Raw genomic sequence first — 27,997 nt, forward strand, 5'->3', positions numbered from 1 at the left:
GCGCAATGGATCGGCGAGTTTTGGCACTCAGACAAGTCTCACTAAATCACCGTCTTCATCAAGCTCCTTCCTTCATTTCGCCACGGGAACGGTATGTTTCTTCTGGCATAATATAGGCGTTGGATATTCAGATCTTTTGTAGTGGTAGCCTTAGAAGTCTTTTTGCTGTGTCATGTTGTAACATACACAAATACACACAACAGTCGGGGAATTCCGATAGTGAATGACACATTGTGAGTTATACATTTGTACGTAACAAGGATGTATTGATTGTTTGTTTTATGAATGAACTGAGATTGATTGGAGCAGAAAAAGGCTCCAAGGTAATGGGAAGTAAGGAGATACAATAATTCCGTTTAATTACATGTAAAACGTCAACGAGGTCCTTTATGAAACCGTAACGTACTGAGTTAGAAAATAATTGAGAGTGCAGGAAGTGGCCCACCACCATTTCTATTTCCGTATCAATTTTCATTAAAATTTTTCAGGTTTTGTTGTTTGCTTTCCTTGTAGATAATTTCAACCCTACAAAGAAAAAAGATAGTTTGACCTCAACAATTCATGTTTTAAAATCTTCCTCGAGATTTTTTTCACTAAATTAAAATGCTTTTTTCTCATTGCATGACTGATCGATATTTTTCCAGCTTCTTGCATTTTGAAGTTTTAATTCCTTTATATTCATTTTAATGTGGGCATTATGCAGAGAAAAACATTGCCACAGTGGTCAATACTCTATTAAACTGGATAAGACATGTATCTTGCAATCAAACTTGTTACCTTAGATTTGCCCTTGCTTTTTTACTTATTTTCTATCTTGAACTTGGTTTTCTCAAACTTGCTGCTATCTTCAATGATTTTCTGCTTAATTACTTTTGCCAAACTCCGCCTTGAACCAACATTACAAAGTGTTCAAACACAACTGGACATTAAATTAAATTTCATGAGTATAATAGGCCATTTCCAAGTTGTGTTGAAGCTCATTATGAAAGCGAGGTTAAGTGCAAAGTTCTTATTATGAAAATTAGTTTCCATTCTTATGTAAACAATATGCAAGAGCTTTGCACTTAGCCTCACTTTGATAATGAGGTTCACAGCATCTTGGAAATGGCCTATTATGTAATTCTATGGTTTCATGAGATATTTGCAATTTAAATACTTCAATAGACCCTTCTTCTTCTTCTTCTGAAACTTTGCAGGGTTACTAAGGTAGAAGTGCTCTTTCTAGTGCTGGTTTACGTTTTTAATTTTTACTTATTTGAATTTTCTACCGCCATTTTGGAGAAGGGTCTATTGTCCAAAATATCACTTGCTTTTGCCCCTGCCAAAGAGCAGAAAACAAGTACAGTCGACTCCCGATAACTCGAACCTTCAAGGGAAATTGAAAACGGTTCGAGTTATCGGGAGTTCGAGTTATCGAGGGTACAATTATATAGAAAATGACCTGAAAGGAAAGGAAAATTGGTTCGAGTTAGCGCGAGGTTCGAGTTAGCGAGGGTTTGAGTTATCGGGAGTCGACTGTAGTCCTTACTGAAGCTAAATTAATATGTAAGTTTGCATTTCTTTGCAGATCCCCCTTAATGAGGTTGTAGAACCACCAGATTTTGAAGACATTGTGTTGGCACAACAACCCTTTAACGAGAATGACCCAAACAGTAAAATGCTGGAATTTCCAGATGATGATATAGAAGTCACTACAATCGCCAGACAATGTCGCACAGTCAATCCATGCTTTCCTAAAGATACAGGGTAACTAATGAACCTCATAAATTAAAATGTTAAATTCAGTTTGTCATGATTATGTTGTGCTACATAGAAAGAAAACTGGAGTGCCAGATTGGAACCAAATCACCATGGTAGTGGTTGGTGCATCAAACGTTTAACAGACCGACGTTAATTCGAGGACAGGCTGATTTCAGCATTGCTGTGTTGTTTCCTGAGACAAGGAACTTCGCTCCACATTGTCTCTCTTCTCCCAGGTGTATAAATAGGTACTCCTATTTGTTTCATGCCATAGAAATCTTTTTAAGCCCTGGCTGTGTGGGCTAATTAGGCTTCTTGTGCAAGTTTTCCTTTTGGATTGGAATTGAATCCTTGATACACCAGACACTGGGGCCGGGAGCGATGAGAGGCGGCTGTATTCACAGGCTGGACACTGGTTTCATGTTCTAACCATTGAAGTATACAGAGAGATGTAATGTAGGACATTCATATTAGCCTCATTTGTTACCAACATACATGCATATCTCGATACATGCATATCTGTTACAGCGTAACAGTAGATAAAACCATGTCATAACCAAGTGTGACTTAGAACCTTCTATCACACATTTAAAGCTAGACAGCGTTCAATGTCAGGGCCAATGGCCAGGGTTGTACTATGCTTATGATAGACTTTACATCATAGCAAACGCGACATGAATGCACCATTCACTGGTTTAGCCATACAGAAAAAGCGAACTAACTTGTCTCCAGACAATGTCGCAACATATTACAATGTGACTATTGACTAACGTGACAATGATACAGTGATAAGTCTAAAGTACAGTACGTAGAGATGCCACCCGGGGCTAAGGGCGTCACGTTCCATTAACTACGTTTTACAATTGTATTGTAAAACTTTCTTAATAAAAACTGTACTTTTTAAATTCTTTGCTTCATTAACTCCGGGCTCTTACAGTGATGATTGCCTCAATTCGGGAAGTTTACAAAACATTTCTAGATGCTCTTTTGGATAAGCTACATGTAGTCCTCCAGTGTTTACAATAACATGAAATTATTATGATTTTCATTTTAATCATTAATTTCTCCTCAGGTGTAAACCAAAATTAAAATCTGATGCTAATCCTGTGTTGGCTTAACCCTGTTCTCAATAACTGGACAAGGTGGAGTAGAAGATACTGGGAATAAAGTGTTTTCTTTAAAATGATGGATCACAAAGTAACTTTTATTGATAGGGTAAGAGTGCATCACAGCAGAAATTAACACAAACAGGCAAAGAAAAGGAGGACAGTTTACCCAGGGGCAGCTGGGCATCAAGGTAATATTCCTTCTAGATTTTCCATTCAGTTACAGAACTGGTACAGTGGAGTCTGTGTGAGATATCAGTTAAGCAGAACTTTGAGGCAGGGTTGTCACCTATTGGCATTCACATTTCACAGTCTGAGGCTTTGAAGTGTAAGTGAACATGTAATTGGGATACAACAGCCGGGCTATTTCTCTTTAGAGTTGTTGTGGTTTTATTTTTCATTTAACTTAGAGAACACGAAAATCAACTAAACAAATCAATTTGAATTTTCCTACAATCACACTTTGACCAACACTAGCTGTTTTCTTAGAGGGCAAAATAAAATAAAAAAACATTTGCCTTGCTCCATCATGCTGGTTTATTGAATGATAATACCTTTGGCTGCAAGACTGTTCCAAAATCTGACATTTTCTCTCAAAACTTTGTGTCATTGCTAGCTGTATATTCTGCAGACATTCTTCCTTGGGACACCTTGTAGCAGATGCCAAAAGGGGTTTATTTACTGCTTGCCTTTAATAACGTATAAGAAATGTCTAATATATATCTTGGACAAGTTCATTTCCTCTTATTGTTTGAGTGAACCATTTTTATGGCATGATTTTGGTTGATATTAGAATTTTCCAATCATTATGCATTCATAACAGTGAGCTGTTTTATTGTTTTAGCATTTTTGACCTGCAGTCCTGTAACCCTGATCCCTTTCTTCCTGCTGTTCTTGATCGCACTCCTGGAGATGAGGTGGACCGTGCAAATGAAGAGGATCGCCAACAACACAGAATACACTCTCTATTTTCCATCTATTCTGTTCAACAGGTAAATAAATATGACTCAGAGCCGGCAGTGTAGTTGTTAATATGGTGGACTTCATGGATTATGATTTGCTTAGCAGTTTGTTGATAAAAGGTCACAAAGTCAGTCATCTCTAGTAAGCTAAATTTCATTGCTTGCTTGGAATCCTGATTAAATGAACATTACTATGTTATGTTTTATGTTTTTTTATGGTTTTACTGAGCCTAGTGTTGCCTTAAATTTAATAATAAGCTGCACATTGTAGTTCTCCAGCAAGATGTATAAATATTATTGGTACCAACAAATTAAATTAAGTAAATTTTAATGAAGATAGGTTTGTCATCCTGTTCAAGAAATCACTCCTACTTGCTTCATGCTAAAGAAATAAGACAGTGTGGATACAAACTTTGTAGATCAATGTTAATGATGTAACTTGTGGAATGTTTGATCTGTTAGATTTGACACAGTAATTACTACATCTACCTTTAGTTAACAGCAAATAAACACTGGGATGTGTGACCCTTTGTGCTTTGATCCACCTCATGTTGTTATGTTCATTTTTGTACAGGAAGAAGGGATCGAAAAGAGAGTTCCTGCAACTATTCCTCAAGAACATTTTGGGCAGAGAATTTTGGTCAAGTGTCTTCAACTCAAGTAAGTTTGATTGTTCACCTGCATATGACTGTTGTCTCATTGCATTTTGACATCATATAAAGCAAAAATATTTTATTGTCAAACAAAATGAAACTAATTACCGGGTAAATAAAAACGTAGTGATTATTTTTCTTAGCTTGACCTTTTTATCTGGCCCGTGTTGGTCTGTGTGGAGAAAAGTGGTTGTATCCAAGGTTCACCATACGAAACACGATCATGAAATGTTAATTTACTGACAAGTTTCTGTTTTTTAATTTTAGGCTTGAGTTGGAAGTGGAGCCAATATTTGCATCAATGGCTCTGTATGATGGAAGAGTGAAGAAAAAGGTGCACTTGATTTTGATTATTTTCAATTTCACTCTGTCTCACTATGGGTCTCCTGTACAGTGTTAAGGTGGCCGAACACAGTTTGCGCACGCTTTACAGATTCTGTTAGTGATGATATTAAGCGCGCTAGGGTTGTGGTAAGCAAATACTAAGGATCCCTCGATTTTATACTAAATGGATCACAAAGGTAAGTTTAGCTCTTAAAATAACTCAGCTTCTTGTTTGTGAATCCTTCTTCATTTATCGGCAAACAAAAAAAGTAAGTTCACGAAGAGCTAAGCCTTTTTGTACGCCTTTCATCTTTGCTGAGAAAATCTAATTAAAAGCCACGCATGCGCATTTGAGCAAAAAATTGTGACTGGTTGTTTTAATGGAAATGAACTGTTTTCTAAGGAACTGCTCGTTAGAATTTCGTGAAATTTGACAAAACAGTAGTTCTCTAAAAGCGTAACTCGCCTACAAACAAAAAACAAAATCTAACAGAGGGTGTGTTAAAAAAACATTAAAGTGCAAAAGCAACATTTACAGGAGATCTCTAGAGCTGTTAAAATTACATGAAAGCAGCGTCACTATGTCAGTATTTTGTGAGTTTTTAACTCGTGAATGCGTGTAGCGTAATTAACGAGTTATAGCGATAGCTGACTGTCGACTTGGTTGGTTGGTTGGTGGGTCGGTGGGTCGGTCGGTTTTGTCGTTAACTTTGGGGCGTGCGCAGTGAATGAGTTTTAAATTCAATTAGTGAAAAAAAACCCGCGAATATTTGTTGTTCACGGCGCATCAGGAAATTCTTATTCAATATGTAGAGAATAATTTGATGATCATTTACTGCAAGAATGGAGATTTTTCGTTCAATATGAGCAAAGTTACAAGTTTTTTCAGTTTTTCAGAAAGTCCGGGGTCGTAAACTCAATTAGTGAAAAAAAAAAGCGTGACAATTTTTTTCACGACGCGTCAAAATTCTCTCATTCATTCTGTAGAGAATAATTTGACAATCATTTTAGTGTAAGAGTGGAGATTTTTCGTTGAATCTGAGCAAAGTTAGGTTTTTTTCGTTTTATTCTACAGAGTGCGGTTTCTTTTAAGAATTAAAAATAATTTAATTTAGAAATAATTTAATTAAAAAATAATTTAATTTGTCAGTTTTCACGCGAAAGCGGAACGTGCCATGTCACAAATCATTGACGTCGTAAACAAAATTATGCAAATTTCTGGTGAAATGAACACTTTAAGATCTTGTCAGCTTTCATAGAGGTTTCAAAGGGAAAAATGTTTCATTTTCGAAATTTACAACTGATAATTTATGGGGAAGCAAAAGGACGCGGTCGATAAATAATTCTTATTTAGCAAGAGCTTGTCATAGTTCATTATTTTTACTTGAGGATTACGTGGACTGAACTCCAAAGGAAAAATTTCACGCATATATGTCGAGCATGAAATGTAATGCGATACTTTGTTGAACAGATTTCCCTTTGTGAGATCGGCTTGCCCTACAGTAATTTTGTAATTTTAATTCCCAAAAAAACTTCACTTGCCCATCGGGCAAGTGATGGTTAGAATCCGCTAGCCTGATTACAAAATCCAGTAGCCCCGGACTATCGGGGACACGAATTTGCTTGACGTAGCTGCACATGGCGTGCTTCTATCAACTTTGAATAAAAAAACACGTGATTTTTTTTAATTGGCACATCAGAATACAAGAGTACAAGAATGGTTATTTTTCGTTACATAATCGGGCAAAGATATAGTTTCTTTTAGCTTTCAAGGAAGTTTCCGTAGCCGTCTAAATTTCAATTACTATGTGTCATCTGCATTCACGAGTTGGCTCACAGGGGCCTTTGATTCTGGATACAAAAAATGGAAAAAAATCTAACGAGTGCATTTCTAAAAATTAAGGAAAACCTTTATTTGTGGACGGTTAATAGCTTCCTGTGTTGCCATGGCAACGTTGCCTTGCTCAACGAGAAGTATCAAAATTTATTCCTTCTTAGTTAATTTTGCACCATGCTTATTTTGGGTACTCAGAAGTACGTGGTTTTCAAATGGTTACTAACACCTGTATACTTAAAAACTGTGTTCGGCCACCTTAAATGGCAAATATTCATGTTATGATGCAGTTTAACATTGACCTTGAATTTCAAGAAATTCTCCATGGATCCTTCAAAGTTAACACCTGCCCAAACTTATTCCTTTCAGAGTTTGGGTGAGCCATACTTCCCATCCCCAGAAATGTTGAAACCCTTGCTTGCAATAAACTGGCTTATATCCTTATTGCCTTGGCAGTGAAATGTGGAGTGAATTCAGCCCTCTCTTGCCTTCTGTACTTTTCTAACTTCTTTTCACTGGAGACTGATTATTGGTGTCAGTTTCAGTTTTTGTGACACGTTGGTGGTGCTTGGTTGAGTGAGGCTGCTTAATTAAGTCAATCTTCTGATTGCCCTTCTATTTGGCTTGTGGCCTATTTTAAAATACTTTTAAGGTTATATTTATTAGCTTAAGGACGGTGCCTACTATTGTTACTGCGCATACGTTCTGCGCATCGCGAGATTCTCGGGTTTCCTATGGGTGGTGCCTACTAATACAGGAATATTTTTGCCAGTTTAAAACTATACTGAGAAAGCAGAACTTACCAAATGCCTTTGGTATCTCAAAAGAAAATTGGGGGTAACCATGCATTTTTCAGAGAAAATTAAGCTTCAATTTAGGAAAAAATCTCATACATTGCTTTATATTTTGGCGCTTTTTAGAGATATTTTTGCTTAATTATCTCTGAAAAATGCGTGGCTACCCCCAATTTTCTTTTTGGATTCCAATAGGCCTTGCTAAGATCTGCTTTTCCCGCATAGTCATAAACCGAACAAAAATACTTTGGTATTAGTAGGCACCGTCCTTAAAGTAGTTAGCACAGCTCGCAGTACTTAAGACCTTCTACATGATTATGATACCCTGATTAAAGTAAAGCTTATCATGGTGATAATGATGATGATGATGATAATGACAGATGGTTGCTTAATTGAGGTTCTGGTCATATCAAAATTAAGGGCAATCCAAAGTACATGTACTAAAAACAACCCTTACTGTCAAATCTTATGGGTTTTCATAATATTTTCCTGTTATCTTCTGGTTAACCTCATTCCTGGCACATGGCCCACAAGAGTTCATTTAACATTTACTCACACTTATTTAACTCACAGAATTTAGTATTTGGTAATTTTCAAGAAAAATAAAAAATCGACCTACAACAGTTTATTTAAAAGCCAAAAATCAACCTAAAGTTAAGACATAGGCCCTTAATAATAACACCCTCAATCCTTCAATTTTGAGAGAAATGTAGACAAATATGATTCATTTGAAAGCTGTGTAAAAAGTGATCTTTCTTTGAGTTTTGAACTTCAGAGTTGGCATTTTATTAATTAAAAGGTAACATGACAAAGCTGTTCCATACAGTCATAAGTTAATCTGTAAAGTCTTCAAGATGTATTTTTGTTCTTTTTTGGGGAAAAAATAATATTTCCATTTATTCTCTAGTTGTGCTCAATATTGATGGCCATCATCGTTAATAATTATTAATAATTGATTTTCTCTGATTTACTGTGCATTAGATATCAGAAAACTTCTACTTTGACATGAACAGTGAGTGGTGCAGAAAGTTGGTTAAAGAGCACAATCCTCGCACTGACATCTCTACTCTCAGTCGCTCAGCGATATTTTCCATCACATACCCCTCAACAGATGTGTTCCTTGTCATAAAATTAGAAAACGTTTTGCAACAAGGAGACATCAGTGAATGTGCTGAACCATACCTGAAGGATACTGAAAACCCTAAGGTTAGTTTGGGTGAAGTAAGTAAATAAATAAAATAAATTATAAAGGACAAAATTTAAGTTAAGATAAGATGAGGTACATGTACAATGCAAAATTAGTACAGTAAAATACTAGACAGTCTTAGTTAATAGCTGGTGATAAAAAACTGCATATCATTAGTTACAATCATGAAAAATTAAGAAAGGTTTGAGTTTTGTTTACCTTTTGCAATTTATTTAATTTGCCGGTAGGTGATCAAAAATTTTTGAATGGTGCCATGCTGGTGTACATTTTGGACACGTGCACATGCAAATTGTGAAACAAAGAATGAATTTAAAAACCTGGTGAAACTATGAGAATGTGATGGTGGTTTCATCAAAAGAAATCATGCAGCTCAGTGATTTTAAGAAAAAACACGAATGTCTGAACCAATTACTAGAATAATTTGGCATGGTGCTGGAATTTGAAACAGGCAAAGTGAAAAGATATACAATTTATTGCTCAACTTGGCCCACAAAATGGACACCCACTTCTATTTGTGTTGGTTTCCTAGACTTATTTTGCCTTGTCTCTAATCACTAGCATAGAGACAAGATGCGTTTAGCAGCTGTATCAAACTGTGACAGGCTCGGCAAGTATCGCATGCCATTTGCATGGACTGCTATACATCTAGTGGACATTATCACTGGGAAGAACACTGACACAGGACCTGTTCAGGAGAAAGACAGTCCAGCAGCTACTGCTCCAAATAGAAGGGTACATGCAGTTAACCTTTAACCCCTAATATCAAAGAACAAAATTCTCCTATCTTGGTCTCATACTTTTATTATAAAAGTACTGGGGAGAACTTATTAAAATATCCCAAAAATTAATGAAGCATTGATATTACAAGGAGACACTTGATGCCGATCACTGGCGTTAGGGCTAAAAGGTTAACATAGTAGTATTGTGGCATCAGGCCATTTTTCTTACAGTAGTTCAGTAATTGTAATGTAACAGAAAAAATTTTTGGGCCAATCAAAATCGGGGAATTTAAATGCTTCTGGAACTGGTTCAGTAAGCCCAGGGGCTCTCCCGTTTTTATAGTAAACCAACGTTTGCCCATGTAAATCCTTTCTGCCCGACTAACCGCCCCTTGGTCTCAGAGGATGCCCAATGCCCTCCTCAGCTCTGTCGTTTTGCTTTCTGTATATTTTGGGATTGCTTTAAAAAACCTTTTCACTTTTTCAACCAACTAGGAGTCAAGCCAAGAGTAATGATGACTTGCTTGTGCTTGTTTCTCTCTGCTTGATGCCATTTACTTCTGCTGGAAAAAATAGTTTTGATTTTTACCTGTATTGTCCCCCTGTAGTCTCCCTAGTCAATCACAACAAACGTAAACAACACAAGGTCCAGCCAGACCTCAAAGCAAATGCAACAGCAACAGTTGCCAATTGGTGCAGTCCAGGGAAAGCAAATTATTTTTTAAGATCAGGGAAATTTGCATCAAGCTGAGGAAATTCTAAATTCTACCTCAAAGACAGTAAAAACTCACTCAGGCAATATTGCAGTTTTTCCTTGCCATTACATGCACTTTTGATAAAGTTTATTTTTTGTTGGGAAGGTATAGTTATTGACAGATGTCTATGAATAATTTTTTATTTGGCTTTATGACCAAATGATTCATCATGCACGGTCAGTGGAAACTTGTTGGTGATCCATAAAAAGCCAGGGACAAGTCACTCAGGATTTTTTTTTTGAATTCTTGATTAATGGCAACCCTGTGCAGAAAAGAACTCTCCAATACTTTACCACTTAGCTAATCCAGATTATTAAAAGTTGGAGCTTAATTTTCAGAGTGGCTTTTATAACCTGGAAGAACACATTTGATGGGCCATGGTTCATGTTTGCATGTGACAATGTTTTTTCAATTGAGTGTATTTTGTTTCTTCTTGGTTTAAGTTTTTTGTTTTTGTTTAACAGCAATCTGGTATGGTAGATGCGCCATCTGCAATGCTACGTTCCAGCAGAGGTTCAATTTATGAAGCATGGAAGTCAATTCATCTGGGTGATGATGCTGAATTAGACATAGTTCCTGATCTTACAAATTTTAGACCTGTCACACTTACAGTCAGCAGTTTCTTCAAACAGGTATGCTTCTTAGCAGCACACAAAAGAACAACCATGCTCAGTTGCAAGCCTTGATTTCAGTGGTCATACCTTAGGACTTTATCCAAGCCTTAAAAACTTAAAATCGCTTTGTACAAGATAATAAACAGTATAACAGGAAGTACAGTCGACTCCTGATAACTTGAACCCTCGCTAACTTGAACCTCGTGCTAACTCGAACCAAGATTGATTTCCCCTGGATTTGCGTCATTTTACTTACCCTTGGTAACTCGAGCCCTTGATAACTTGAACCTCCAGCTTAATCAAACCAATTTTAGTTTCCCTTCAGGTCATTTTCTATATAATTTTACCCTCGATAACTCGAACTATGTTTATCATGACATGACTGGTCAAAACAATAATTATTAATACTGTAGTCCAAAACATTGAAAATATTTTGTAGCAGCCGTGTATTCTTTTAATTTTTCTTTACATTACACCGTGTCATTCCAGCTCAGGGTTTTGCTGGTTTACGGTACTTTTAACTACAGTGTACTGTATCTTCATCAAGCTTTGCTGCTTAATTCCTTCTCCTTAGAAAACAGCACTTTTAAAGACAATCAATAGTAATAGATTAGTTCAGAAGCGCCAGGGCATATTAACTGACTATATTTCTTGTGAAAATAAATTGCATGATGAACTTTGTAGCAGTAGCGGCATGTTGATATCTTTAAAACCTGCAAAGTTCGTGGTACTTAGTCTGCTTTGCTTTGTTTTGCATTACGTTACATTTCGGTTACGTTCTGATTTATAATCTAGAAATATTGTTCCATTTTCACTCGACTTCTCTACAATTAAATTTGATTAAAATGTACCTTGTGTGAATAGAAAGAAGCAGTAAATACCGTTTTTCCTTATTTTCGGTCATTTGTGCTCAACTCCTCTATTGAAGGTTCGAGTTGTCAGGAGTTGACTGTAGCTCTCATTCTGTCATAAGTGATAACGCTTCAAGTTATGGTACAGGTCTCATGAAGAAAACCTGACTTTAGTTAAATTAATGTTTCTTTTTTTATTTAATAGTATGATTTATAAAACGAATTCAGGCAATCCAGTGTTCCAGTTAACTTTCAAAATCAGAGAGTCAATGGAGAATTTTGAGGGGTCAATAGCTCTGGTTCTCTCTAAATCTTCTTAAGTTTGCCATTCATTTTGTCGGGTCAGGAAACCAGGCTTCTCGGGTTTTTGACCTGAGACCCCTCTCTTATCTGGAACACTGCAATCTGTGCTTATATCATCCTTTTTCTTCTGTTCAGGAATCAGATAAATTGAAAGATGATGACCTGTACAAATTCTTAGCTGACCTGAAAAGACCGTCATCTGTATTAAAACGTCTCAAGTGCATTCCAGGTGATTTTTATGTTTAGTGTTGTAGTCCTTTTGTTGTGTAATCCAGGTAATTTTTGTTCACTGAGTGAAACATCTCAACGATAATACTAAGAAAGTCCATCAAGTACCAGGGTGGACCTCAGATTCATATAAAAATGTCTGGGGAGTGGGGTGCTTGTTGGAACCTTTTGTGAAGTTACTTGTAGCTAGCAGACCGTTATTGTGTTTTGTGGGCAAATTAAGTCCAATTCATTTTCACTTCTAATGGCTACCAATTCTGATGAGTACAGTAGTTTTGCTCCTTACCCAGAGATATTGTTTCCTAGTTTGTGTTCTAAAAGGTACCAGGGTACATGAAGTTTTAATTAAATTTTAAACAATCCAAGTGGTAGCAAACACTAACTAAATGGTAAACCGAGTTTCCTTAAAATGATAACTGCATGTATCTCATCCAGACAAATACTTTATTAACTTCTACCAAATATTGATGTGCACGCCCCTTAGTGCCTTAACATCAGTTTCTATAGATTTGGAAAATTGTTGTTTAATGTCTTAATTGTGTAAGAGATGTAATGTGTCTAAAACATATGAGGATCTGGAAAGGTTATCATGCATGTGTTAAATTATTTAGTTATAGTTTTGATGACTTACTCGAACAAAGTAATCAGATGAGTAATAGTATTCTTTGTATTTATTTAATACATTGTTATTAAATGGATGCATGTAGAAGTCAAGCTATGGATACTTGTCTGTCTACTAACCTGATTAGTTAATTATACCAAAATTAATTTTGAGAACCTTCAGAGGTTAGAAGGAAATTAAAGTTACACCAACAGGAGTAACTAAGTGTATTCCTGCCTATATGCCAGAGAAAGTATGGCACACAGTTTGCTGGCTAATTTTGAGTGTACTGTGTTTTGTATTATTGTCTTACCAATTAGCTTTGTTATGTTACAGGTACACTAAAGCTGGACATTTCTCCTCCTGGAGACAAACCACCTTACTGTTTAACTTCTGAGTTACACCAGGTATTCATCAAGTTTTATGTGCTCTTTTTTTTTGACAAGAAGAGAAAACAATATTGAAATTTCATTAAAAATTAAATAAATGTGTTTCTGATGAGAAGATGGAAACTGCATTTACAGTGCGACGCACCTTACCGTGGCCACCCAACAAAATTTGTTTACAAGTTAGCCAATCAGGACATCTTCCTCCTTGTTCATAAAATACAAAATAACATGATTGGCTAACTTGTAAAAAAAGTTTATTGGGTGGCCACGGTAAGGCGCGTTGCACTGTAAGTTCCTTACAATCTTGTTCCCTGCAATATTACTGCTATCTGATTTTATTGAAATGTGCATTGTACACATAACATAAAGTAAAATATATGATAAATGGTCCACCGAACCCTCAAAGTTTGTTGCCTTGTTGTGGACATCCTGTTATCAAAGTATTGCCTTTTACAAATTACCATGTTTTTATTTTGTATTTGTGTGTCAAGTAGTATGATTTTCCTTCCTAGTTTTCATTTTTTGTTTTAGTGCTTTCTTGAAGGGGAAGTATCAACAGAACCTAAAAGTATCGCTCATACAAATGTGTTGTTGAGTGTCACCCCAGTGTACTACATGTAAGACTATCAAGGCCTCTCTGGCCACAAATGGACTGAGTTTAGAGTGGACTGTAACTCGAAAAAAGTTTGTTCTCAAAATGCACCAGAGCAGGTCATGAGTTGTTCCTAACAAGAATTCACTTGATTTTTTTCTTGATGTTCAAGAATTTTTTGTAACCAAGTGAAGGTGTTCAGTTGCACCATTTTCATCACAAAAGTTGAAAATCCCCGTGATACTTCCCCTTTAACATTATCTTGAATGGCAGGTTTCTGGTAGCTGTGGGGGCTTGTGACTACTGAATACTTTGCAATATTTAAAATATTGTTATTTGTTGTATACATCAGTGCCATGAATTATTATTGTTCTTCAGGTAAACCCATACCCTGATGGACAGGGTAGACCAACCAAAGAAATTGAAGAGTTTGCCCCCAAAGAAGTGTTTACACCTTACCTCACGTACAAGTAAGACATCTGTCTGTAAACTTATTAACAAAAAATAATATCATGAGAAGAAATAGGTAGTAGTGGCTTGAAGTGTTTGGAGAACTTCATCTTGAAATTCTTGGTAATACCAGTCATGGATATTTACCAATATTGCTAACAACTGCAAATGAATGTGTTTTCAGGAACTTGCTGTATGTGTACCCCTTGAGTGTCAATAACACTAGCCGCAGTTCGTCAGCCAGGAACATTGCAGTGAAGGTACAGTTTCTGGCTGGAGAAGAAATGGCTCCTCTTGAGGTAAGAGTTGAACAACGTCAGGGTCCATCTTTGAATGAGAAAGTAAAAATTGGCTGTGTTGCACTGAGGGATATCTTGTAGTGAAATTAGGAATTAAAAGCTTCTCAGGGGAGTAGAAATGGAAGAATGATGAGAGTACAAGCCTCTTATCAGTGTGGCAAATTCAAGGGAATGCCAAATTATAAATTACACTTTTGTCAGAGTATAAAAAGATAACTTTCAGCCAATTATTTAAACAAACTTCAGACAGAGTTTAGCAAACAATGGTTTAAAAATTTATTTATGATAACATTGTGGCCAACCCAAATAGTTAAGTTACATTATCTACTATAACAGGGCAAAAAACTTTTTTTTATTCCACTTGTCCATTGGACGAGTAACGTTCATATTCTGGTTGTCCGAAAGTTAAATTTACTAGTCCGAAAAAATTATTAAAGTGAATAACAAATAACAAATAGCAAATAAAAACAAAACAGTTTTTGAAAAACTAGCTCAAGCTTTAAGTTGAAAGTTCATTTAACAATCCATGTTGGCATGGTCTTCCATGATGGATTCAGCAGCAGTGCATTGTTAACTGGCTCTTGTGGTGTAATGGGTTGTTTAGCGTATTGCGAATGACAGAAAACTGTGGAGCAACAAGGCTTTAAAACAGTCCAATCAGTGAACTGCCTTTATATTCTCAACCAGCATCTTTTCTGAGGACCTTCTACATCTAATGCCATGGCTTTGATTAGTTCTCTGACATGAATCAAAATAATGTGGAATAAATGATTCTAATAAAAAGCACAGTTTGCTTTTTGAGTTTAAGCCATCTTCAGTAAAATTACAAAGCTACATGAATCGCTATATACATGTAAAGGTAATTTAACTGAAGATGGCTTATTTTCAAGCCAAAACATGTCTCATTTTAAACTTAAAACTTTAAAACTCAGAAGCATTGTGCTTTTTATCAGTCTGGGAATCATTTCTTGTCTCCCGCTACCGAGACCTTGTGGTAAAAATTAATGTGGAATAAGGGTGCTCCTTTTAGTATATTGAAAGAGTAATTTAAACCTTGTGAGACAGGCTTTGTTGTGTTTGTTTTCAGTGTTTGTTTGGCAAATCAAGTATGGCTGCATTGCAGTCAGAAGTCTGGTCTGCAGTGACTTACCACAATAAGTATGGCATGTTTCGATTATTTTATTTGTGCTTTACTTGTTATTATTAAATTTTTCAAGTTTGTGTGATTTATGTATCATCAAGGATTTTTGTTTTGGGTTAATTTGTGGACTTTTTATCCTGACAGTATTCAAGGAGGGATATAATTTAATAAAAATGTTCCTGTTGGTGGACAATGATATTAATCTATTTTTCTGCTCCATTTGTGGTCCAAACAAAATGCCTTATACCTTTAAGTGGTTTTCAGAAAACTAAGGTATTGATTTTTTAACAATCATTTAAGTGAGTTGCTGTCTTTGATTTTAGGGCTCCAGACTTTTATGAAGAAGTGAAGATGAAGCTACCAGTTAACTTGACAGCTGAGCACCATCTGCTTTTCACATTTTATCACATCAGCTGTTCAACAGGCAAGAAACCTGATGAGAAAGTACCTATTGAAACACCCATTGGATACACGGTATGTTTGGTTGGATAAGGGTTCATTCTACATCTGTAGAGATTGGCCAGTGAGGGCCCTGTTGGCCCTCTTCTGTAATTTAAGAGGGCCCCTTTTCAAGAAATGGGGCCCAAGAAAGGGGGCTCCCCAAAAAGATATTTGAACTTCTTTGTACAGTCTATTCAGTAAGAAATCAATGTCTTATTAAATGGTATTTCACCATAATTGTCCAAATTCCCGTCACTGATTGGCTCGTAGCCATTGTCTATAAGAGTACAGACAATAAAAATGACGTCAGATGTAACGCGCGCGCTTTCTCAACGAAAAAAAATAGCCAATTCCGCTGGTATTTTTTCCATGTTATTTTAAGGAACAAATCGACGGCAGTTTTTCTTCGCAGTGAAACCACTCGCCTGCAGCTCGTGGTTCCACTTGAGTTTTGAACATTTTTTGACGTCATTTTATATTCTATAAGAGTATAGACCATAGAAAACTACCATCGATTTGTTAAATGTAACATTTATAAACAACTTTGTAGATCTTTATAGTAGCAGTAGTAGTAGTATACTTAGTAGTAGTCTTTATTTAATGATGGTAATACATAATAGTGCCCAACACCAATAAACTAATATCAATACTTGTAAATAGATAAAAACAAAAGAAGGCACTTGAAGACGCTTATTTTGCTTGAGGTATTCCAATTCAAAGTGAAAACTATTGACTAAAATAACTAAATTGAGTGATTACCTTGAGAATCATCGATCAGTAGAGCTAAAGCGACAATCAGTTTGGTCTCTAAAAAATTGGCATAATAATGTTTGATGTCTGTGAACATGAGCAAATATCAAACACAACAATTCTGATGCAGTATCAAGAGTATGTAAGAGTATTAATTAAACAAACTCTGCCAGTGAAATTGAATGGTTCTTCAATAACGCAGATTTTCAAGGTTTCCAACTCTAAAAGTTATGTTTGCAGAAAATGGATTAAGTTTTGGGCTGTTTTGTCAAATGAAAATCTTCCAGAGGGAGGAGGGGTGTATTTATATTTGATAAATTTCCAAAAGGGTTGGGGAGGGGGGTGGGGGGTGTTGCTTAGAAAACTACCTAGAAAAATGGAAAATCCTGGGGAGTGGGGGGGGGGGGAACCTGTGTGAAATTCCCTCTGTGGTGGGGGTATGGATATTTTCTGGACCCACACAATTTTTGATAATGCATTTTAAATAATATGACACCCTGGTAAGTTTGGGTGTTTAAGATGAATTTGTATGGGAATAGTGACTACATGTATAATTATGGAAAAAGAATTACTCAGAAGCAATTCAAGAAAGTGCGGAATACGAACATATAAACAAAGAAAGAAAAGAAAGGCAATAGAGACATTAAGAGGCAGTGGTCATGTCAATTGTATTGTCAGTGGTGTTTTTGAATACTTTATTTAGAAATAAGTTCGATGCTTATCCTTGGGCACAATTTTGTACACCCCATTTGACACGCCAACATAAAATTTTTGCATTTTTTTTTTCAAATTGCGTAAATCCCGCAAAGCTACGCTCTTAAATAAACCCTGTTGGATTCCATGAATTATAAACCTCCAAGAATCATTGATTTTATTTTTATCTCAAGAGTTTGTGTCATGACCTACCTTGATTTTTATGCATGGAACATTCAGTCTTTGTGTTTACTTTACTAACCTTAATTTTGCTTTTATGTAATGAAGTTACCATGAGTTAGCATGTGATGAAATTCTGCTCTTAACCTTTTTACAGTGGATCCCTGCTGTGAAGGATGGCCGATTGTCATTGGGTGAATTTCATCTTCCTGTTTCATTGGAGAAGCCACCCCCAAGTTATAGTATGCTTTCCCCAGAGGTAACTGACTCACTCTGTCTGATTGTATCTTGGTACTATAATAATGTTTCACCGGAAACACTAGCAGAAAACTACACTCACAGAACAACTCAAATCTTGGAAAAAAATTACCCATATTTAAAAAAAAATCACCATCTAGTCATAAGAAAGCTTAACTCTGTGTGTATTGAACTCCAAATATTAAATCCTTAATACTTGCAAATTTAATATCTTGGTCTATGGCTGTACTGAGACAAATCTGGTGTCTGACACTTTGTCTTGTTCAATTCAGCCCCAAAATTACTATGGGTTAGGATACGGCCAGATTGTGCCATGTCTAGCTGTAAATTTTCGTACAGGTTCCTTCTACTTATCAAGTCGCCAAATCTAAATGTGAATAGAGATAGAGAACAGCAGTCTTAATTACTGCCATGTTTGAGTCCACCCTGTGGTTTCATCTGTGTAGACATGGTATCATTATTTTGTTCTTTAAAGGTTCCACTTCCTGGTATGAAATGGGTGGAGGGCCACAAAGGAGTTTTCCATGTTGCTGTTAGGGCAGTGTCTTCCATTTATACACAGGTAAACATTTTGTTTCTATTACATGTACCACCTGTAATTCTGATGTTTTTTTCAAAGTATGTTTTCAGATGCTCATTTTTGAGGGGAGGGATTAATTATTGGAGGGAATTGTACACTTCAAACAGGGCTGTCACAGTGATTTTGTTACAAATAATAATAAAATTATTGTTATTGCTGTCATTGAGTCCCAAGACTTGCCTCTTGAAAAACAATAAGTGCCAGTGTGAAAATCGTGCATCCCTCAACATAACTACAGTCCTTTTAACAAACACCAAAAGACCCCAAAGATTACAAAATCACCACACCTGTCATTATCAATGAGGGTCCGGCTATCACAGCCCGCAACCACACTGAAGTCTGTGTTCCAAATAACTTTCAAAGTCAGGAAGTCAATGAATGAGTCAATGAATCATTTTAAGGGGTCAATAGACATGGACCTCTCCAAATCTTCTTAAGTTTACCATTCAATTTGTCACCCACTCTTATCTGAAATACAATCAACACAAAGATAACTGGATTTTTACTGGCCTATAGGGTGTCAAAATGACTGAAAGACTTAGAATCAAGACTTACTTCTACTTATGAATGGCTAATAATAATAATAATAATAATAATAATAATAATAATAATAATCTTTATTTCACTAGTAAAGATACATACCAAGTGTTACATAGTGAATAACAATCCAAAGGCACAATGTCCTTGTGGAGCCAGCTTCTTTAAAGTGTGATATGACAGCCCTGATTTTAATTTGGGTCAGGTTTCACGTTAACGTTAGTTACTTTGACGTGCTAAGTTAAGGACCTAAACCAGGTTAAAAAAGCTATACTCATACAAGCCCTTGGAGCGTTGGAGTTGCTTGCTTCGGCTAAGATTTCAAAGGCTTATTTTTTGGGAGAACTTATTCTTAGGGGATGAGGAGTTGATATTTCCCTGCTAGCAGAGGTCTCTGACGGCGTGAAGGGAGAGAGACCTCTGCCGGCCCCCGACAAATCTCTTGTCGCGCATGCGCTAGTGTTTCCTGGCAACGAGTGACATTTTAGCCGCATGTAACACGAGCTTCGCAAACCGGTTTGCACACAAAACAGCAGCCGCGGTAGGGCGATGTGTGAAATTACTGTTAGCTGTAGGTGGAACTGCCACGGACCCCTCAACAACATCCCAAATTCAAAGAACATAATTGTCCATGGACACCAGTAAAACCAGCAGCTGTAGGCAAAGATGGAAACTGCCTTTTGTGCGGAGTAAATTTCAAGTTAAGCGGCCAGAGCACCTGGCGATCGCTAACTACAGGAGATTGGAAAGCTAAGGTTTGCGGTATTTTGGATATCACTCCTGACTTTTAAAAGGAATCTTCACGGCTCTGTAAGGAATCCTTTTGCAAAGTAGAATCGCGTTAATCAAGCAAAGTAAGGATTTTGAAGATGGCAAACGTGTAATAATTGAAGTGCGAAACTTGTAAACTAGCAGAAGCCATAACAACTGTGGACTCAGAGATTTCCAGCGTACAATCTGAACAGAGCATGCGCATTACACATTAACGGAAACCGGTTTTGAAAACGGGTCAGTTTCGACCAAAAATCTGGTCGGTGGCTACGTGAGAGAACACGTCGGGGGCCGGCAGAGGTCTCTCTTCCTTCTCCCTGTGAGAGACCTCTGCTAACAGGGAAAATTGATATTTAGTCTTCCATGGATTACGAAAACAGATGAACTTAGGGCATGTACAGAAACAAACAATAAAACATTGACAAATCCAAGATGTCTTTGAAACACACAATTGAATAAAATAATCCAGCATTCATCTGCTAAGAAATAAACAAGTGCTAAAAACCAACCGCAGAGAAAACTTACATTACTAGAAAATACATTAGCTAGATAAACCTTTATTTCTTGCTTTCAGGAGCTACATATTCACAAATTTCTGAAGACTTGCCATCAAATTGAGGGGTGGATTACATCATCACCAAGCCGTAGCACTGAAGGAAATCTGGAGACTGCATTGAGAAAAAGCATTGTTGACCTGTCCAAGGCACGGGAGGAGCCTCTTGTGAGGTTTCTGTACCTTGTTTTGGACAAGCTTATCTTGCTTCTAGTCAGGCCACCTATTAAATCAGGAACTGTAGGTATAAACCCCAAGTTATGTGTTTCGTTGTTTCTTGTTATATTCCATACACATACACCGGGTGGTTGGGTGTCTTGTCAACAGCCAAGTCCTTGAGAAAGCTGTGAGTCACTTTTTATTTGCCGGCAAACAGGTCCAAACAGGGTGGTTGGCTGCTTGGTTCAAATAGTCCAACTGAGGCTCACTAGCAGTTGACTAGATTTAGACCTTGTTAGGCCCAGCACAAGCCTATATAATGGTATTAGGCCTACAATGCAGGTCAAAAGTGTTGGGACACTTAGCGAGATACTACTGAAATAATCTCCCCCCACCCCCTCCCCCCCAAGCAATGTTGAGATTTGACACTACAACACAGATTTCAACAAAAATACTGTTTATCTGCATCTTCCAACATTGTTTGGGGGGGGAGGGGGGTGGTACGCTCCAATTGTGACCCCAAAAAGCCAACTTTACTTGGAATACATGATTATTGGACAGGTGTCCCAACTACTTTTGACCTGCATTGTCTGAAAGTGAGTATTTGAAAGAGATCAGGTTTGTGGCCTATTGGTCGATGAAAAGCGGGGCTTCTTATGAGAACTCTTGTTTGGTAAGCAAGAAGAACATATTTGTGAACAATATACAAGGAATTTCAATTGCCGCACTTTTCGTATTGTCATATTAGAGTATGGATACGGGAAAGGCGCAACAGGTGTATATCAGGAAAAAGATAGACAAATGAATACCATGCAGATCAGTGAGTCGGAGTAAAAAATAACAACTTGCATGTTCACACTGTTGTAACGCTTAAGAAACGATGAGCTTTATTTCACTTTCAAAGAGTTCAAAACGTGGTGTTTTGTTTATTAAATCGGATATGCCATCCGCTGCCCACAAGGTCTGTTGTTTACATAGAAATCGTGTTATACTGTGAGCGCGCGGCTCTGAAAGCTCTTTAGAGTGTTGTCCTCAATGAGAAAATGGAGGCTTCAGAAAGCCAGAGAGTTGTTTACATTATAACGTACAGTCGCGCCCTGTGGACATTGTTTTGCACGATTCATTCTAGAGAATTCTAGCAATGTTTACATTGCTGACTGACGGCGACATGATGCTCGCGACAATACTCAGTAACGTTTGCATTCATTTCGCATCAATGAAGAACAGTGTTTAAAAATAAACTATGGCCGGCTACTCTTGTTGAGTATATAAAAACAATTGTTGTATAATGCGCTCCAAAGGAACGTGTCTGAATAGAGTTTACAACATTACTCAGTAAATTGAATGTTTTATATAAAGAGCTAATTAATAGCTTTCTTTTCTTGTGCTTTTACTGAGTACTGAGTTGAAAATGCGCAATAACTCATATAATGAAAGAAATAGTTTCTTCAAACTAAAGAAAACATACATACTTTCTAAATTTGAGTTCATTTAATGTCAAATACGTTTTCAATTTGCATAAATCTCCACTATTTAAAGTGAGTATTGTAGTGAGTAATGTTCAGTTCGTTACGTCAACAAAATGCAAATGTCACGCATGTGATAAACTTCTCGTTGTCACGAGTTTTACAAAGTGACAATTACAATTTACACAAGCATTTTCCTCAGATAGCATGAAAATGAAGTTACACTTTACACGCTTTAGAAATTCACAGAATATACTGAAGTGTAAATAATAAAGCATGTTCAGTTTTCACAGTTCCGCATTGCGTGATTAATATTTGGTTCTACCGCCTTTAGAGGCAAGGATAGCTTCTATCCTTTTGTTCAAACTGGCAATTGTGTTATCTATAGTTTCAGTACAAATACAATCAAAAGCTCTTAAAACTCTAGCTTGAAATTCCTCAAACGACTCCCTTGTGATATTTCTAGATATTGCTTCGGATTCTAAATATCTCTTTACAAGATGAAATATGTTCTCGATAGGATTTAGGTCCGGTGAACGCGGAGGGATTTCATGAAATTCAGCCTCTATCTCTTCTAACGCATCCCTAGCTAACCTGCTTGTTTGTTTTATTTGTTTTGTGAAAACCATATTCCACTTCTTTTCACGCTAAAACATTGACAGAACTAACACTCCAAACGTTTTCCAATAAACAGCGCAGTTTTAAGTCATTTCGAATGCATATACATAACGTCACACTAGTCAAAATTTCACTAGAACGCCGTCCGCGCGCATTCGTACACTCGTTTGGTCACGCCAAACATCGTTTATTACCGTCGCAAATTCCGTATTATAGTTATGCCAGAAACTTGGTATCCCTTGGTAACTTGGTATCCCTTGACCACGTTAACAGCACTTTTTCCCAACTAGTCGTTTTCAGACAATGCAGGTCAAAAGTGTTGGGACACTTAGTGAGATACTACTGAAATAATCTCCCCCCACCCCCTCCCCCCCAAGCAATGTTGAGATTTGACACTACAACACAGATTTCAACAAAAATACTGTTTATCTGCATCTTCCAACATTGTTTGGGGGGGGAGGGGGGTGGTACGCTCCAATTGTGACCCCAAAAAGCCAACTTTACTTGGAATACATGATTATTGGACAGGTGTCCCAACTACTTTTGACCTGCATTGTAGGTTAGATCCAATACATCTCTAACTACCAGTAACCAATATAGTTTTAGCCTACAGTCTGCATTTTACACTGACTGATTGGTACATGGCCATGGCTGGTGATAGCAAGAGATGGAACACACATCAATTATTTTTGCATTTGGATATTCCAGTTGAAATAAGATTTCAAGGAGTTCTTTGATCTTGCAAATTTCCCATTGTCTTTTGGTTGGAGCTTTGTTGTTTGAAGAGAGGACAACTTAAATGGAGATTACATCCCTACTCAGCAGACAGTGTCCCCCAAGCCATCCATTTATCTGTTGAATAAGGATGTACCCACTTGATGAAGTTTTCTACTCAGGTGTATTAGTGACAGGGTGGTGCAAAGACCTTAAACAGGTTTGAAATTAGTGATGGTAGACTTTTTTGAGGGTAGACAAGTTCTGTTGGACTTTTTATTGGGTGGAGGGATTAGGACTGGGACATTTTGAGGGATTTTCTGTAGAAAATAATGAACTGGTTATATTCTAAACCATTGGGACTTTTTGAAGGTCCAGTTTAAGCCCTAAAGTGAATTTTTTGTATGTAACAACTTGACTTCATTTGCACCTCCCCATCACTAATACACTTTAGTACCCCCCCCCCCCCACCCTGTCTTCAGCATCCCTTTGTTTTAATCCCTTTGTCCAACAGATGTTAGCCAACCATTCACACACATGAAAGCTACTGATCAGTACTACACAGTGTTGTTGCCTTTTATGACCACTGTACAACGGGGTTGTATCGTAGGAGTCAGTAAAGGAAATTCTAGGTTGTAATCTTTCTGATAAAAGCTATTCAAATTAAAGCTATTCATCATAGCTTTCTAGTGGTGCTATTCACTTTCCAATTTTTCTTTACTGAAAATTGGTAGTTTGGTAGAAATAAGTGAATGTTTAATAGGTGACAGAGTGTGCTTGTTTTAACAGTGAACATTGGCCAAGCAGCGTTTGAGTCACCGACACAGATTGTTCGCCGGCTTCATCAGATGCTGGAGAACAGCGAGGATGAACACGGCCGTAACCAGCTACTGGCATCCTACATCACTTATGTGTTTGCTGCACCTTATAATCACTCACCAACAGCATCACCTGAACATTTTACAGGTTAGATTTGTTTCAATAGTTTTAAGCTGCCTTATGCACTTTTCAACCTTGCATAGAATTCATATATTTTTTCTACATTTTACTTATTTCCCTGCCTCCTTGACGGTTATATTATGAACTCAAAGAATGACCATCTCCCAGTTGGCTTGATAGCTCAGTTGGTAGAGCACTGCACCGGCATTGCAGAGGTCATGTGTTCGAATCCCATTCAAGCCTGGATATACTGTATAACTGCATAGGCCTCTCATTAATTATTTCACCCACAGTGTAAAGATATAACATTAACAACAACAACACCTTATTTCATGTCACAACAAGATCTTATAGTCAGTTATCTGCAAGTAGCAAAGACTAATCAAGGCAGATGAATGACTAATACTTATCCTGTAGTTTGAAATTTTTGTGGATTTTCCATGATCGGTGAAAATTAGATCCCGTGTAAATAAACTCCCGCCAAAAAAAAAAGCCATCGAAAATGTACTCCTTTTATTTACATTACTTTCAATTAAATTGGTTGCAAACAATATAACGACGACGACCTGTATTCTTTACAGTTGTAATAGAGTCTTCAATTTTTCCCAGCATTATAGTCTGAAATCCAAATTCGCGAAAATTTGTTTCTGCGAAACACAAAAAATCTGTAATCCACAAAATTATACTCCCCCCAAAATTTCATGCCACACGGTAGAACAATTAACAGAGCTCATTTTCTTATATTAAGGTTACCCTATACCTTTAGAGGTGTCTTCAGAGGTGTCTGGCGTCCAAGCAATGTAGCTGGCTATCAAACTAAACCAAGAATTTTGAAATAAAATGAATTGCTGAAGTTTTAGCGCTGTTTTCTTGAATCAATTTGTTCACTTGGAGGAGCCAGAACTCAAAAGGAATTTGTTCGTTTGCCTTCAAATTTGGACAGTAGCTAGTTTAACATATAAACAACAAAATCATGTCTGCGAATTTTTTCTTTCGAAATATTTTTTCTCCGAGAGCGATTTTTGTAAGATCACTCCACATTTTTTCCATCCTATTTCGAAAATGCTCCATAACGTTTCATTGCGATTGAATATGGCAAAACACAGACACATTTTTTAGCGCTTTGGGTCGGGAAACTCAGGAGAAAATTAAATTAGCGAAAATCAAAATTGGCTTTGACTTGTAGCTTTAAAAAGGTGATTCGGATGCTCCCGTTTCGAGGTTGTGAAAAATTCGACAATGCATTTTATTTCAAAATTCTTGGTTTAGTTTGATAGCCAGCTCTATAAGCTTTAATTTGATATGGGGGTTTAGGTATCTACAGTTTAAACTGGACGCACTACATCGCTTAAACGCGAGACACCTCTGAAGGTGTGGGGTAACCTTAAGCGTCCTAGTTAGAGTAAGGGGCTATTCACATGATTCCGGAATGAGTTTCATTCCGTAATGAGTTCATTCCATCTCCATATATTTCTCTGCATCTATTTACATGATGCCGAGACGAAATTGTGCCCTCGCACAAGTCATTCCGGAATGAGTTCATTCCGGTTTTCAATCCGAATGAAATTTTCGTTCTGGTATGACATTTCATTCTGGTATCATGTAAAGTGAGAACGAACTTCGTTCCGAGATGAAAAATCGCCTGGGGTGAGTAGCGCATGCGTATCTTTTTCAAGATGGCGGATATGAAAGTGAAGAAAGATTCGGTTTGCAGATGGAAATGGGACGCAACGAAAACAGAAGATTGCTGGACGTTTTCATTAGCTATAAAAGGCAAAAGTTGGGAGAAGAAGTGGAATGGGACTCGGATAAAGTAGTGCTGTTCGAGCACCTTCGAAGTGCTTTAGCTGAACAGTGACCTGAAGACTTTGGAAAAAGCTATTGCCATTAATATGCACAACAATGTTTCGTGCAAACTCGCGCCATCTTGTTTACTGATGCGCGGGAACTTAAACCATGTGAGCCAGAGTCGGTCGATTTGCACATGTGAATGCAGCACGAACTTCATTCTGGAACGAAACTCGTTCCGGAATGAGTTTCATTCCGGAATCATGTGAATAGCCCCAAGTCACTGTAGTCCAAAGATTATTTTGCCTCCAAACTCTCAGGGATAGAGATTTACTTTTTTAATCTACCTTTTTTAGGAGAGCCAGGACGTTCAGCAAGTATCCCAATAGGCCTGCAGGGTAAAATTTGGCAGAAGCTCTCAAGCAGTAATCCCCAACTCAATGCACCATTGACTGATCAACAGCAAGAGTCACATGGATCTGGAAAATGGGTTGATGGTGATGACGAGCCGATGATATGTGAGGGTTTGAACATGCCTGGCAATAGAAGCAGCATGGCAGAAGCACGGTCAAGCTCGCTTGCTGTCCCTGGTCTTGGCCATAGCAGTAACAGTAGTAGAAAGGTACAAAATTAAAAAGATGTTAAAAGGGAAGTATCATGGGATTTTTGACTTCTTTTGTTAAAAATGGTGAAATAAGACCTTCACTTTGCTACAAAATAATTCTAGAACAACGAGATGAGAGAAATCAACTCAATTCTTGACAGGAACAACTCGTACTGTGTTCTAGTGCATTTTGGAAACAAAAATACAAAAACTTGAAAAACATTAGCCTAACATTTTTCAAGTTTCAATCCATTCCGACGTACTCTGTCTCTGGCCAGGGGCACTCATCGGCAGTTCTATTGCACTGGGGTGATAATTTACAACAAAACTAGACAATTATGTTTTGTTTCTGTTGTCAGACAAGCATTTTTGGGTTTTGAAATTGCATCAAATTTTCATGATACTTCCCCTTTAATAAGTAGCAGAAAGTTATGCAAAATGACTTGGGTACTTTCACATGTCAGTTTCTTGGGTTCCCAAAAAAAAACTAACAAGCAAAAACATCCAGTTGTATTAAAATTATTATAATTATTATGATTATTATTATTGTTATTATTATTATTACACAACTTTCTGGTGGATGAAGACTTATTGCACGGCAATTTTCTTTCTTCAATTCCATGCTTTTTATGGTGTTTACACTCTAGTTTAGAGTTATAAAGTTTCCATGTACACTGAATTTGGTGAGCAATTGCATTCGCTTGGAAAAAAAACCATTATAATAAAAACTGTTAGCCATTGTCTTGGTCTGGTATTGATATCTTTTGAACAGTGACTTTGTAGCTGTCACCTGCAGTTATATAAATGACACTTTTTTGTTTTTTAAATTTTTTAAATTTTTATAAACTAAACTAGTGAGCAGCACTTTGCGAACTGAAGCTGTAAAACTTGTTTTATTCTTCTGCACGTTCTGTCTAACTAACATAGACTTCTACAGGGAGTTTTACATTCAAACACTAAACACCTGTATTTAAGCCATACTTTATGACTAAAAATTTGATGGTCGCAAACATTAAAGGTTTGGCTGGATTTATTAAGGGAACAGGCACAGCTGTGAAATTTTTTACGCAAGGTGCCAAACCTAAATTGTTTGCGACCATCATTATTTTTAGTCATAAGCTATAGCTTAAATACAGGTATTAAAAAAAATATTAAAAATTAAAAAATTGGAAAAAAAAGACTTTTTGTTTACAGGGGGAGGGGGAGGTGGACAGTGCATCCAATCATCCTGTTTTCCTTTCCTCTTCATTGCCTGCCTGCACCACATTTAAATATTAAACACTATTGCAAAATGTTTTTCCATTTCTCCCATCTTGGGAGTGCTTCCCATACACTTCCCATCCCTTTGTCTCCTGACTACCCCTTCCCCCCCCCCACCCCCACC

The 27,997-nt window shown here is 37.1% G+C and overlaps 1 protein-coding gene, 1 long non-coding RNA gene and 1 pseudogene across 3 annotated transcripts in view; 2 read left to right on the plus strand and 1 right to left on the minus strand.

The window, feature by feature from the left end:
• The first annotated feature begins 281 nt into the window (after positions 1 to 281).
• Positions 282 to 4,472, plus strand: LOC146477056 (dedicator of cytokinesis protein 6-like). The gene is made up of 4 exons (XM_085113917.1): positions 282 to 323; positions 1,568 to 1,746; positions 3,691 to 3,838; positions 4,383 to 4,472. Exons 1-4 carry the CDS (start codon positions 282 to 284, stop codon positions 4,470 to 4,472), a joined length of 459 nt encoding a protein of 152 aa, XP_084970043.1.
• Positions 2,961 to 27,997, plus strand: part of LOC146477057 (dedicator of cytokinesis protein 7-like) — a 46,193-nt pseudogene continuing 21,156 nt past the window's right edge. Inside the window, exons 1-18 of the transcript XR_014865521.1 lie at positions 2,961 to 3,037; positions 3,691 to 3,838; positions 4,383 to 4,468; positions 4,729 to 4,795; positions 8,395 to 8,619; positions 9,179 to 9,352; positions 10,559 to 10,726; positions 11,998 to 12,091; positions 13,028 to 13,098; positions 14,051 to 14,142; positions 14,307 to 14,421; positions 15,509 to 15,579; positions 15,886 to 16,036; positions 17,784 to 17,885; positions 18,360 to 18,446; positions 20,347 to 20,569; positions 24,072 to 24,248; positions 26,366 to 26,631. The product of XR_014865521.1 is annotated as a dedicator of cytokinesis protein 7-like (transcript). The remainder of the gene's footprint in view (positions 3,038 to 3,690; positions 3,839 to 4,382; positions 4,469 to 4,728; positions 4,796 to 8,394; positions 8,620 to 9,178; positions 9,353 to 10,558; positions 10,727 to 11,997; positions 12,092 to 13,027; positions 13,099 to 14,050; positions 14,143 to 14,306; positions 14,422 to 15,508; positions 15,580 to 15,885; positions 16,037 to 17,783; positions 17,886 to 18,359; positions 18,447 to 20,346; positions 20,570 to 24,071; positions 24,249 to 26,365; positions 26,632 to 27,997) is intronic.
• On the minus strand, positions 14,349 to 19,756 carry LOC146477058 (uncharacterized). Its single transcript, XR_014865527.1, has 3 exons — positions 19,107 to 19,756; positions 18,752 to 18,932; positions 14,349 to 14,449 (listed from the first exon to the last, which is right to left on the minus strand). It is a non-coding gene; the product is annotated as an uncharacterized LOC146477058 (long non-coding RNA).

Source organism: Pavona decussata, unplaced genomic scaffold (genome assembly GCF_977016875.1).
Source record: "Pavona decussata unplaced genomic scaffold, jaPavDecu1.1 SCAFFOLD_72, whole genome shotgun sequence".
NCBI classification, from domain to species: domain Eukaryota; kingdom Metazoa; phylum Cnidaria; class Anthozoa; order Scleractinia; family Agariciidae; genus Pavona; species Pavona decussata.